We start from the raw sequence: 12,802 nt of genomic DNA, 5'->3' as shown, positions 1-12,802 counted from the left end.
GGGCTCCCAGAACACCCCCTCCCTGCCCCATCCCTCCCCACCTTATAAGAGGCACGGTTCCCCCTGGGGTCCACGCTCAGAAGAGCAGAGAGCAGTGGGGCAAAAGGGGGCATTCCTGGGGGTGAAGAGGGATGGGGAGCATAGAAGTGCTGGGATGATGCTTCCTATGCATCGTCCAGCCTCTCTTGCCCCTGCCTGCTCCGAAGTCCCACAGCTAGGCAGCCGAAATCGTCCATCTAGCCACAAATGCTGGGTGGCTGGAGCGTGGAGAAGAAGATTCCCTCCGTGCTCCACCCACCCTGCATTGGATAGGTGGTCATCTCAGAGTTTGGAGGTAGTTGCCTATCGGCAAAGGATTGCTCCCCTAGGCTGGAGGCGATCCCTCCTTTCGTTGCTCTGTTTTATTTGGAAGCTAGTTTTACGGAACTGTTGTGTTTAGCTTATGTTGATGTACTCATTTGGCAGCGGGGTGTGTGTGTGTGTTTTTGATGGTTTATTGCAAGCTGCCCTGATAATGTTATTTGAAGGCTAGGATATACATTTAAATAATATATAATACACCTTGTGGCAATGAATTCCATACATGCAATTTATGCATTGTGTGTGAAGCCTTTTCTTTTGTGTCTACTGCCAATCCATTCTGGATTGAATGGCAGGATTGGCAGTCCACTGCCAATCCATTCTGACTGGGTCTGGTGAGAGGGATGGCCTAATAGATATAATGCCAGCCCCTCACTGCATTTGAATACACTGCATTTTTTTGGAACTCTTCCCCCAACCTGGTGCCTCCCAGATGTGTTGCACTTAGGGATGTATGGACTGTGTAAAATCCATTCCATCTGTGTTGCCAGGCACCTTTCATTCTGTCTTCCACCCATCCACAGAATCAGATTCTTTTTCATTTCCAAATTTGCATTTGCGCAAATTTGCACATGCAAAAAATGTGCTAGTTTCCCCCAGATGTGCATGTTCACGCTTTAGCCTATGGAGAAAATGCTCATTTTGGCTTGTTGTTGTTGTTGTTATTGTTGGTATTTTTCTATGATGACATTTGCACAAAATTCAGGAAAGTTAGAAAACTGGTCCACAAGTCTGTGGAATCTTCCCAAGAGGGGAGAAACTGGTCCGCTGTTGAATCCACCAGTTGGATTCATAGACATCCAAACTCATTTGGTTCCATTGCAGATTTCTGCAAGAACTCTAGTTGCACTATGACTCCCATCATCCCCAAGCAGGACACCCATGGGGTAGTTTGACTGGGGATGTTGGGTGTTGTAGTACATCACCTCTGGAGGGCTGCTTTAGAATGTATGCATTCTAAACTTCTTCCAAAGGCATGGGGCCACTGTGTAGAACAGAACTGAGTTATTTTTACTGGCCATTCAACTTCCTGAATGTTTGGATGTAGTTCTTGACGAAAATCAATCAATTGCTCAATCAAAAGCCATTAAAATGCATTGATGCATTTGGAAACATGTATTTAAGTGCACAATTTTGTGCTGGATTTTTAAAAAGTGCAGATTCAAATGGAGACAGGGTGGAATGGACTTATGAGTGAACACATGGAAAAGTGACATGGACTGAAAATAGGCTTATTTGTCCATCCTAGCTTAAAGTAATAACAGCCTTTGTGTGTGTTCTGCTTCCCGAGGTTGTACAAGCTATTTTTGGCTAACCTTGCTTCTCCTTCTCTCCCTCCCTCCCTCCCTCCCTCCCTCCCTCCCTCTCTCTTTCCTTGTCTCTCTGTTTCACAGGTGTAAAGAACTGAAATATCCCAAGGATCTCCCACAGCTTTCTATTATTTTTATCTTTGTGAATGAGGCATTGTCGGTCATCCTGCGTTCAGTACACAGTGCAGTAAATCATACTCCTGCTCACCTCTTGAAGGAGATCATCCTTGTCGATGACAACAGTGACGAAGGTGAGAAAACTAACCTTTTTGAAGGACAGCGCATGCAGGTCAGTCATAGATGATATACCTGGTGTAGTCTGGGTGCTTTTGTATAGTTAAAGGGAATGTCAGTCAGTGTCTGTCCCATGTCCACCAGCAAGGAACCTTAGCAGTGAGATAGGATCTGGGATGTGAATGGCACACTCTGTTCCCAAGACTTTTCTAGCATCTCAACAACCTTGTAAAACCTTCGTGTCTGCTTATAGAATCATAGAATCATAGAATAGTAGGGTTGGAAGGGGCCTACAAGGCCATCAAGTCCAACCCCCTGCTCAGTGCAGGGATCCAGGTCAGAGCATCCCTAACAGATGGCTGGCCAGCCTCATCTTGAATGCCTCCTGTGTGGGAGAGCCCATTACCTCCCTAGGTCATTGGTTCCATTGTCGTATTGCTCTAACAGTCAGGAAGTTTTTCCTGATGTTCAGCCAGAATCTGGCTTCCTGTAACTTGAGCCCATTATTCTGTGTCCTGCACTCTGGGATGATCGAGAAGAGATGGTGGCATTCCTCCCTGTGACAACCTTTCTAGTACTTGAAGAGCACTATCCTATCTCCCCTCAGTCTTCTCAAGGCTAAATATGCCCAGTTCTTTCAGTCTCTCTTCATAGGGCTTTGTTTCCAGTCCCCTGATCATCTTTGTTGAGATAAGATTTCCAAGAGAGAAGAGGATAGCTGGAGGAGCCAACAAAATGGATCCCTTATATGAATCTTGGATTTATTTTGAGCATTTTTACACAGTTGCACTGCAGAGTGTGGTTTTCAGTCTGTTGTTGGGAGGTGGGGAGGCAACGGTAGTGTACATCTTCTACTTCCTGAAAGAGAACAAGCTCAGCCCAAAATACCTGGCAGGCAGCAGATTGGGGGAGGCTATGAAAATTCCCTGCACATAGAAAACAAACATGTCAGGATTCTAGCCTAGTCTACTCACTGACAGGCCAGTTTTCTGTGTGAATATTACTCTTTTTCATGGAGGAGTCCTCACATGCACAGGCTGACTACCTCCTTGGTATTTTTTGAAAACCAGGTTGCCTTTGTGATTGCATACTCACACACACAACATTCCTTTGGCCACTCTTTATAGCCCCTGGGTGGGGTGGGGAGGATCTGTTGTCCCCTGACATCTTCATTCTGACATCCTATAACCCCTGAAGAGTTTTATGTCAAAGCTACACTCACACAGACACCAAACTACTTGAAACTTCCTTGCAGCTGTCCCTGGTTGCCTCTCACAATTGGGTTTTCTACATGTGGCTTTCAACCCACACCTTTACCGAGCTTCTGCTTCTGGATTCTTTGCAGGATTAAGATCAGCTCCTTTACACGTGCTTTTTTCTGGGGGTTTCCTTTCCCTGCCTTTCTGTGTGTTCAGTTACACAACCACTAGGTGGCGCTATGGCATAGTGGAATTGCACATTTACACGAGGCTTCTATAACAACACTGAGAAAAATACCAGGCTTTCCTCACTAGGAAAACAAACAAACAAACCTGTGATAATGGTTGCAAAGCAGAGGAGAGGCTCTGGAGGATGACAGTGTCATGTAAAGGACCTACAGCTTTCACCCAGTACTCTATGCAACAGGGCTGACTATATGTAGGGATGTACAGATTGTGTAAAATCCATTTCATCCATGTTTCATGGAATGTCAGGCACCATTGTCTGCCCATCCACAAAATTGGGTTTCCCCCCGAATTTGCACAAATTTACATTTGCACACAATTGTACCATGTGAAAATGTGCAAATCCCCCAAAATGTGCATGTTCATGCTTTAGCCTGTGGGGGGAAAGCGTTGTTTGGCCATTTTAAAAAGTGCGTATTTTTCTATGACAAAATTTGCGCAAAGTTAGAAAATTGGTCCACAAGTCCACAGAATCTACCCAACAGGGGAAATAGCCGGTCTGCTGTCGAATCCATAGGTCAGGTTCATGAAACTGCCCAGAGAGCTTTAGCTATGGGGTAGTATAGAAATGCAAATAATAATAATAATGAGGAGGAGGATGTGGATTTTTCCAACATCCCTAAATATAGTTGCCACTCCTGGTGGGGAATTTCCCTCTGGTGGGCCTCTCCCTTCCTCAGTGAGCTCCCTCCACCTTACCTACCAGCAGTAGTAGTGGTGGGTAAAGTTACAACCCCAAATTGCTTACTTTACGCCGTTTGTGGCTGTAAAACACATCTACATAAATTGCAGCTGTAAAAGGGCTTTTATGGCTGCAATTTACATAAGTATAAGTGCCTTATGGATGCAAATGGCATAAAATCAACGATTTAAAGCCGTGGCTTTCCAAAGGTCTGCAAATGGCAGCCGCCATCAGAGACCTTGTCTTTTTACAATCTGGAAATCATCCTGTGAGGAGTCTGGTGGGCACAGAGGCAATGGGAGCTGGTCTGCTGTGGACCCCACAGGATGGATTCTAGGGAATCCAGCCTTATCGGAGTACGCAGAGGATTTGTCCAGCATCCCTACATAAAACTCAAAATGTACATAGGGATCACTTCGGGAATTAGCTTGTTTGCAATAAGCATTCAGTCACTAATATTACTATATGCACTCCAATGGGGAATTAATTAGCGAATGTGGGGATTTTAACTTAAAGAGCACTCGATGTCTAAATCGATGGCTGTTGCTCTAAGAAACTAGGTCGTGAGCACACATGACCGGCTCAGGCCTGGATAGACTAGATTATGATGCCTAGAGCACTGTTGCGGTTAGAGCTACGGCAGTCAAGGTACTAAGGCTTTTCAGAGAGAACAGTTGGGGAAGAAAACAATTATAAAATGAGTACAGGAAAAGAGGTCTGCAGTACTTTATTTAGGCCACGTGCGTAAGCCAGTGGATAGCCTATATGCTCGGTCACGGTGACATAAAGGCAGTTACAAAGACAACTAATTTAACTAATACATCCAATTCTTAGCATTTCATGTGTCTCTTCCTAGTCCTTCTTGTTGTCTTCCAGGGCTTTAGGGTGAAACATCTGTATCACTGAAATCATAGAATCATTGGGCTGGAAGGCGCCTACACGACCATCGAGTCCAACCCCCTGTTCAGTGCAGGAAGCCTGATTCCCAGGCAGTCTCCTATCCAAGTACAAACCAGGGCTGACCCTGCTTAGCTTCCGAGATCAGATGAGATCTTTGCTCGACATCATAGAATCATAGGGTTGGAAGGGGCCTCCAAGACCGTCGAGTCCAACCCCCTGCTCAGTGCAGGAAGCCTGATTCCCAGGCGGTCTCCCATCCAAGTACAAACCAGGGCTGACCCTGCTTAGCTTCTGAGATCAAACGAGACTGTGGCTTGAATCATAGAACCATAGGGTTGGAAGGGGCCTCCAAGACCATCGAGTCCAACCCCCTGCTCAGTGCAGGAAGCCTGATTCCCAGGCAGTCTCCCATCCAAGTTCTAACCAGGGCTGACCCTGCTTAGCTTCCGAGATCAGATGAGATCTTTGCTTGACATCATAGAATCAGAGGGTTGGAAGGGGCCTCCAAGGCCATCGAGTCCAACCCCTGCTCCATGCAGGAAGCCTGATTCCCAGGCAGCCTCCCATCCAAGTACAAACCAGGGCTGACCCTGCTTAGCTTCTGAGATCAAACGAGACCGCGGCTTGAATCATAGAACCATAGGGTTGGAAGGGGCCTGCAAGACCATCGAGTCCAACCTCCTGCTCAATGCAGGAAGCCTGATTCCCAGGCGGTCTCCCATCCAAGTACTAACCAGGGCTGACCCTGCTTAGCTTCCGAGATCAGACGAGATCTTTGCTTGACGTCATAGAATCAGAGGGTTGGAAGGGGCCTCCAAGACCATCGAGTCCAACCCCCTGCTCAGTGCAGGAAGCCTGATTCCCAGGCGGTCTCCCATCCAAGTACTAGCCAGGGCTGACCCTGCTTAGCTTCTGAGATCAGATGATGTTCTAGAGCCAGGGTGCAGAACAGAGTGTTCCCCATCCTGCACACCAGTCTGAATGACACCAGGGGGTTGGCACCACACCTGAGTTCATGGCAGGAGTGCTGCCCCATTCCCTGATGTCACTGCTATTTTTCTTTCTTTTCTTCATGCTGGAAGGAGCTATCAGAGACGGCAGAGGGGATGCAGTTCAGCCTCGGGTGTGGGCCAGATCATGGTGGCCCACAGGTCTAATTAGGCCAATGGGCCAGATGGTCTACACCCTTGCTCTAGAGGCTCCAGAAATTAACATAGGCAGAACATCTGGGGAATGAAAAAATCTCAAGTCCATTGAACACAAACCTCTGTCGATTTACTGCCTTTCTTAAATTAGCAACATATTTTCTACGTATTGGATGAAAACCATGCCTCTGTCAGTTTGGCATCCCTAACCACAATGAAATACTTCATTGTATGCCATAGTAATTAGAATTTACTAGCTGGTTGCACTGTGTTGGCTGCCTCCTTGATTGCTTAGTGACACAGTGGTGTTTTTAACAGGTTCATGACAGAAATTCAGTGGGCGGAGTTTTCCCTACCATTGCACCTCAGTGTGGTGGGGTGCTGAACCTGTTGAATGGCTGTCTATAAAGTAGACTGCCCAAGGCTTGTTTTGGGATGTCAGATGGAGGCTGTTCAGACGTCACACCAAGCCATGGTTGCAGAAACTTAACTATGGTTCGGTACAAGTGAAGTCCCATGGACTCAATTTGGAATGGAGTCATGGAGAGGGTTAAGTCACCCCTCCCAGTCCTAAATTGACTCATTATGCTGGCCGCAATCTATCATATTGCCTTAACATTTCATCTAATTTATGTCCAAATCTTGGACAAAAATAATACTCAAATTGTATTGTGTACAACCAGGGCCAGCCTTAGGGGTGGGGAAACTGGGTGGTCACCCGGGGTGGTGAGCTGAGGGGGACTCCGAGCTGAGCTCAGTGGTGGTGTTTCATTAATGTCCTGTCCACAGTGAGCTAGGGTGGCAAAAAGCAAGTGTCTGTCACCTGTCTTTCAAGGTTCTACAGGTTGTGTAGGTTGTTGTTGTTGTTCAGTTGTGTCCAACTGTTCGTGACCCCATGGACCATAGCACGCCAGGCCTTCCTGTCCTGCGCTCTCTCCCGGAGCGTGCTCAAGTTCATATTCATTGCATCGGTGATGCTATCTAGCCATCTCATCCTCTGCCATCCCCTTCTCCTTTTGCCTTCAGTCTTTCCCAGCATCAGGGTCTTTTCCAGAGAGTTTTCTCAAATGATCTTCCTTCAATTAGCTTTAAGGTATGTGTCTTTTTCAGTTTCCACTCTGAAGTCGGTTGCACTGGGTAAAAATCAGTGGAATACCACTTTACTTTGGGGCAATGTTACCAACCACTTAGCACTTCAAATATTGGCAACACTATAAGCACTATAGAAATAATAATAAAATAAAGCCCTAAGCTCTAAGAGGTCAGTTGGACTCTCTCTCTCTCTCTCTCTCTCTCTCTCTCTCTCTCTCTCTCTCTCTCTTCTTTATTACTTTTAAAGATAAAAATAATGGCTATTCTAAAATAAAGAATGCTTACCGAAGGATAGGAACTGCTACCCAACACAAAAAGTTTTTAAGTAAAAGTTGTGATAGTTCTCCTGTGTTCTGCTGAGCACACTTCTACTGCTCAGGATCTGGCTTTTTGAACGTTGGCTTGTGCGAATTGTAGCACAACGGCTGAGAGATCAAGGTTCTAAGCCATTTCATTCTTGATGGACATCACACCTGCATCAGGCCTCATAAATCTTCTAGGTGGCACTGCAAATCTGACGGGGGGCACTAGGGGTGTATGAACCCCACCTACCCGAGTCCACCGGGGGGTCAGCGGGGGGGAAGGTGATCCGTTCCTCCCCCCCAGAATCCTCCCTGGCCGGCTCCGCTCTGCGGCGAGTCCACAGAGCCACCGGCCGGCTCCATCCACTGCCGGACTGCCGGATTGTGGACACAAATGGCATCTGGCATAGCGGACACCATTTGTTCCCCTGCTCTTTGCCATGATAGGCTACGTAAATCTTTACGTAGCCTATCACGGCAAAGAGCAGGGGTGCAAATGGTGTCCGCTATGCCGGACGCCATTTGTGTCCACAGTCTGGCAGCGGATGGACCTGGACCTGGCGGCGGCAGGTAGGATCCGGTCGGCGCGAACTTTGCGAGGTGGCAGAGGTGAGTGGTCTGTTTCGCCATGGACTTGGGGGGGGGGCGGATTCTAAGAATCCGGCCTCATTGGAGTCCATGGCAGAATTCTCCGCCATGCCTAGGGGGGGCACAAAAGGCATTCCTCACCCAGGGAGCTATTTCTCCTAGGGCCAGCCTTGTGTACAACCATTATGAGTGAAGAAAATTTCTGTACCCAGTCAGGGAATTAGCAATGTCGGCAACATTACTAATTCGGTGTGGTGTTCGAATTGGCAAACCATAATTTGTGGTGAGCCAGCAAACCAGACTCTGAAACGATGATTTGCAGTTGGCTTGTAACCTGTGATTTGCATAAGCTATGGCTTGGCATTCTGTCTGAATTGGCATGACCATAGTTACGGCCATTTCAACTTCTTGAGACTCATTTGTCATAGAAAAAAGAGTGCTAAGCAAATAAAGCTATGAGAGCTCTGCATTTAGGTAGGAAAAATCAGATGCACAAATATGGGTGCCTGCATCATACCTAGTTTCTGGCATTACATGTGAAAAGCTTTCAGTAGACCACAAGCTAAACATGAGTCATCGGTCCACTTTGCCCAGGGCCCCCTCAAGTGACGGTACCCTGTTTGCCAATGGAACTCCATACAGCGAGGATAAAACCTAAGACAGATTCAAAGACCTGGGAAATGAAGCCTGCAGAAATAACACCAAGGGCCAGACTAGGCTCTCTGAGAGGGCATTCCAGAACCAGGGCACCACCACTGAAAAGGCCCTGTCTTTTGTAGTTGCCGGCTACATGTCACTCAGCAGGGACGCTCAAAGAATGGCCTTCAAAGAAGATTTCATGGTGCATGTGGAGAGAGGCATGTACCTTGGTCTGAAGTAGGGATGTGTGAATCGTTCCAACTCACGTCTGTAACTGATGGCAAACTTTGCATTTTTCTTTTTCTGTGAAAATCCGTACGCATTTCCATGCATTTTTTTTCCCAAATGCATGCATCAGTTGTGCACATTTTTCAACACATGCATTCTTTTCCCATGATTAAAGTGTTTGAAATGTGCTTGTTTGGAAATGTACGCATTTTTATAATATCTTCATTTTGAAATGGACACATTTTGTAAATGTCCGCCTGCTGTTTAACAGCCACGGGAGACTGTCAAGCATCCCAGCTGGACCCACAAAGTTCCCGCATCTGTTCAGCTCTTTGGGTTTCTTCTTCTTCTAGAGGAGTTGAAGGCACCCCTTGAAGAGTACGTCAACAAGCGGTACCCTGGCCTTGTGAAGGTAGTACGCAACCAGAAAAGGGAAGGCCTGATCCGAGCTCGCATTGAAGGCTGGAAAGTCGCATTGGGTCAGATCACTGGCTTCTTTGACGCACATGTGGAGTTCACAGCAGGCTGGTAGGTAAAGCACAAAAGACTCCCAGCTTTGGTTAACCAACATTAACTCATAAATAGAAGAATTTATCTCTCTAAATCAATATGAGCATTATTTATTTCTACATTAAGAACATAAGAGCATAAGAAGAGCCTTGCTGGATCAGACCAAGGGTCCATCCAGTCCAGCATTCTGTTCACACAGTGGCCAGCCAGCTGCCCACGGGAAACCCACGAGCAAGACATGAGTGCAACAGCACCCTCCCGCCCATGTTCCCCAGCAGCTAGTGTATACAGGCACACTGCCTCTGATACTGGAGGGAGCATACAGCCATCAGGATTAGTAGCTGTTGATAGCCTTTTCCTCCAGGCCCTATTTTGGCCGCTCCGCACTCCTCCTCCAAGCTCAGAGCACAGGGCTGTTCCTCACTGCCTGCAACGCAGTGCAGGAGGGGCTGAGGGTCGGTTCTCAGGGAACCGACCTCGCAACGCAGTCCCTGAGGTCGGTTCCTGGGAACTGACCTATGCTATGGCCATCTAGCCACTGACTAGCAGCCATAGGATTGCAACCTAATAAAATGAAATAAAACCAGTAATAATCTAAGTCAAAGTCTGGGGCCTCTCTTGGTGTCTGCCAGGCTCCCTGCCTCTTGATTTTTATTTATTTTTCCTTAAGATTTTCAATTATTATTTAAATCATTATTTCCATTGTTATTTATAACTGAGAGGCTGGCTTGCCACAAATAAAATCCCCCCCCCCCAGCACTTTCTTTCTTTTGGTTCCAAAGAGTAGTTTTCTGCTTTGGAGCTCAGACCACCATAAGAACATGAGAAGAGCCCTGTTGGATCAGACCAAGGGTCCATCTGGTCCAGCGTTCTGTTCACACAGTGGCCAACCAGCTGTCAACCAGGGACCCACAAGCAGGGCATGAGCGCAACAGCACCCTCCCACCCATGTTCCCCAGCACATAGGCTTACTGCTTGCACATTCAGAGCTTCCAGTTTTGTTTAAGTGGAATGTACTTTGCCTGTATCTTAGTTGAAGATCGTCACTGCGGCTTGTTCTTTTGTTAGCTTGTGTGTCGCATCTACGTTTTCCCTTTTATATGAATAAATTGAAAATGAAGTGTTGTGACACAAAACCCAGGAATTGTCGCAAGCCTTCAACTTCACACGTTTATTGTACAAGCCGAAGGCTGTGATGAAAGGAATATCGCTTCAAGAAATACGTAACCAGGGAATAAAAATTAAAAGAAGTATATGCTTGAGAGCCAGTGTGGTGTAGTGGTTAGAGCGTTTGGCTGGGACTTGGGAGATCTGGGTTCTAGTCCTCACTCAGCCATGGAAGCTCACTGGGTGACTTTGGGCCAGTCCCTGACTCTCAGCCTAACCTACCTCACAGGGTTGTTGTGAGAATAAAATGGAGAGGAGGAGTAAGACTGTGAAAGCCGTCTTGAGTTCTTTGTAAGAGGGAGAAAAGGTGGGATATAAATGTAATAAATACAATAAATAAATACAATATGCATAATGTGCAGCACGCACCCTAGGTTCCCAGGTTTTTCCAGCATACCAACAAAATTGACTCTAATTTCCTTTGCTGTTAGTGCAAATATTGATACATTAGAGGTAGTTGCTGCATCCAGATCTGACAACAAATAACGGACTGTTTCGATATCTGAATCAAACAGGGGAAGTTGCCTGTCTAGCAGAAATACAGGGCTGCTGGAGCGCAAAGGCAAAGATAACCTGTGCTGTCCTCCTGCCCTGCACTGGATACTCGTCAGCCTCTGAATTTGGAGGCTGCTAGGTATCCACATAGGATTGCGCCCTAAGCCATCTTTCCCTAACTTGGTCCCCTACATATGTTTTGAACTTCCATTCCTATCAGTAGCATGGCCAGTGTTCAGAAATGATAGAAGTTATGGTCCAACACATCTGGAGAGCACCATGTTGGGAAAGGCTGGTTGAAACCTAAGACAGATTCAAAGACCTGGGAAATGAAGTCTGCAAAAATGACACCAGGGGCCACACTAGGCTCTCCGGGAGGCCATTCCAGAACCAGGGCACCACCACTGAAAAGGCCCTGTCTTTTGTAGTTGCTGGCTACTTGTCACTCAGCAGGGATGCTCAAAGAACGGCCTTCAAAGAAGATCTCATGGTGCATGAGGAGAGAGGCATGCACCTTGGTACGAAATAGGGATGTGCGAATCGTTCCAACTCGAGCCTATAACTGATGGCAAACTTTGTTTTTTTTTCTTTTTGCGTGGAAATCTGTATGTATTTCCATGCATATTTTTTTTCCAAATGCATGCATCAGTTGTGCACATTTTTCAACACATGCATACTTTCCCCATAATTAAACTGTATTTGTACACATGTTTGAAATGTGCTCATTTGGAAATGTATGCATTTCTGTAATGCATTCGTTTTGAAATGTACACATTTTGTAACTGTCCGCCTGCTGATTAACAGCCATGGGAAGTGGTCTAACTCTTGAACTGGTGTCTGGAGGCTGTTTTGGGATGGATGAGGGTAAACAAACTGAAACTGAATCCAGGCAAGACAGAGGTACTGTGGGTTGGGAAACCAATTACTCTGGATGGAGGTTTCCAACTGGTCTTGGATGGCGTTGCACTCCTCCTGAAAGACCAAGTGGGCAGTCTGGGAATCCTCCTGGACTCTGAGCTAACTGGGAAGCCCAGGCGGCTGAGATGTTCAGGAGTGCATTTTACCAGCTTAGGCTGGTACACCAGCTGTAACCCTATCTGGAGAGGAGAGACTTCGCTTCAGTTATCCATGCACTAATGATGGCCGGGCTGTACAACTGTAATGCACTGTACATGGGGCTGTCTTTGAAGACAGTTCCAAAACTCCAGCTGGGGCAGAATGCAGCCATCCCACGTTGGTGGAAGCAAGGCGATTCAATCATATAATGATCCAGAACTGTCCCTTGAGGCACAGGTGAACTCAGTGGCACGGAGCACTTTTTATCAGCTTAGGCTGGTATACCAACTACGCCCTTATCTGGACAGAGATAGCCTAGCTACAGTTATCCATGCTCTGATAACTTCTTGTCTGGATTACTGCAATGCGTTATGCGTGGGGCTGCCCTTGAAAATGGTCCGGAAACTTCAGCTGGTCCGAAATAGGGCAGCAAGATTGTTAACAGGGACTGGCCTGCGAGCTCATATTATGCCAGTCCTTTTCCAGCTGCACTGGCTGCCAGTCCATTTCCGGGCCCGATTCAAAGTGCTGGTATTAACGTTCAAAGCCCTTAACAGCTTGGGACCAGGCTATCTGAAGGATCGCCTCCTCACATATGTGCCTGGCCGGACCTTAAGACCATCCTCAGCGGCCCTCCTCCATGAGCCCC

The 12,802-nt window shown here is 46.9% G+C and overlaps 1 protein-coding gene across 3 annotated transcripts in view; it reads left to right on the top strand.

Annotated features, from left to right (window-relative positions):
• Positions 1-12,802, top strand: part of GALNT17 (polypeptide N-acetylgalactosaminyltransferase 17) — a 140,994-nt gene that overhangs the window by 88,871 nt on the left and 39,321 nt on the right. For all 3 annotated transcript variants that reach the window (XM_084822974.1, XM_084822976.1, XM_084822975.1), the window contains exons 3-4: positions 1,755-1,921; positions 9,279-9,453. In XM_084822974.1, coding sequence (XP_084679100.1) covers positions 1,755-1,921; positions 9,279-9,453 — 342 coding nt within the window. The remainder of the gene's footprint in view (positions 1-1,754; positions 1,922-9,278; positions 9,454-12,802) is intronic.

The sequence above is a fragment of the Heloderma suspectum genome, chromosome 16 (assembly GCF_057233095.1).
Source record: "Heloderma suspectum isolate Gila_16-S chromosome 16, 16-S_ref, whole genome shotgun sequence".
Classification (NCBI taxonomy): domain Eukaryota; kingdom Metazoa; phylum Chordata; class Lepidosauria; order Squamata; family Helodermatidae; genus Heloderma; species Heloderma suspectum.
Note: the sequence above shows the minus strand (reverse complement) of the source record. Positions and strands in the feature narration are given on the sequence as shown.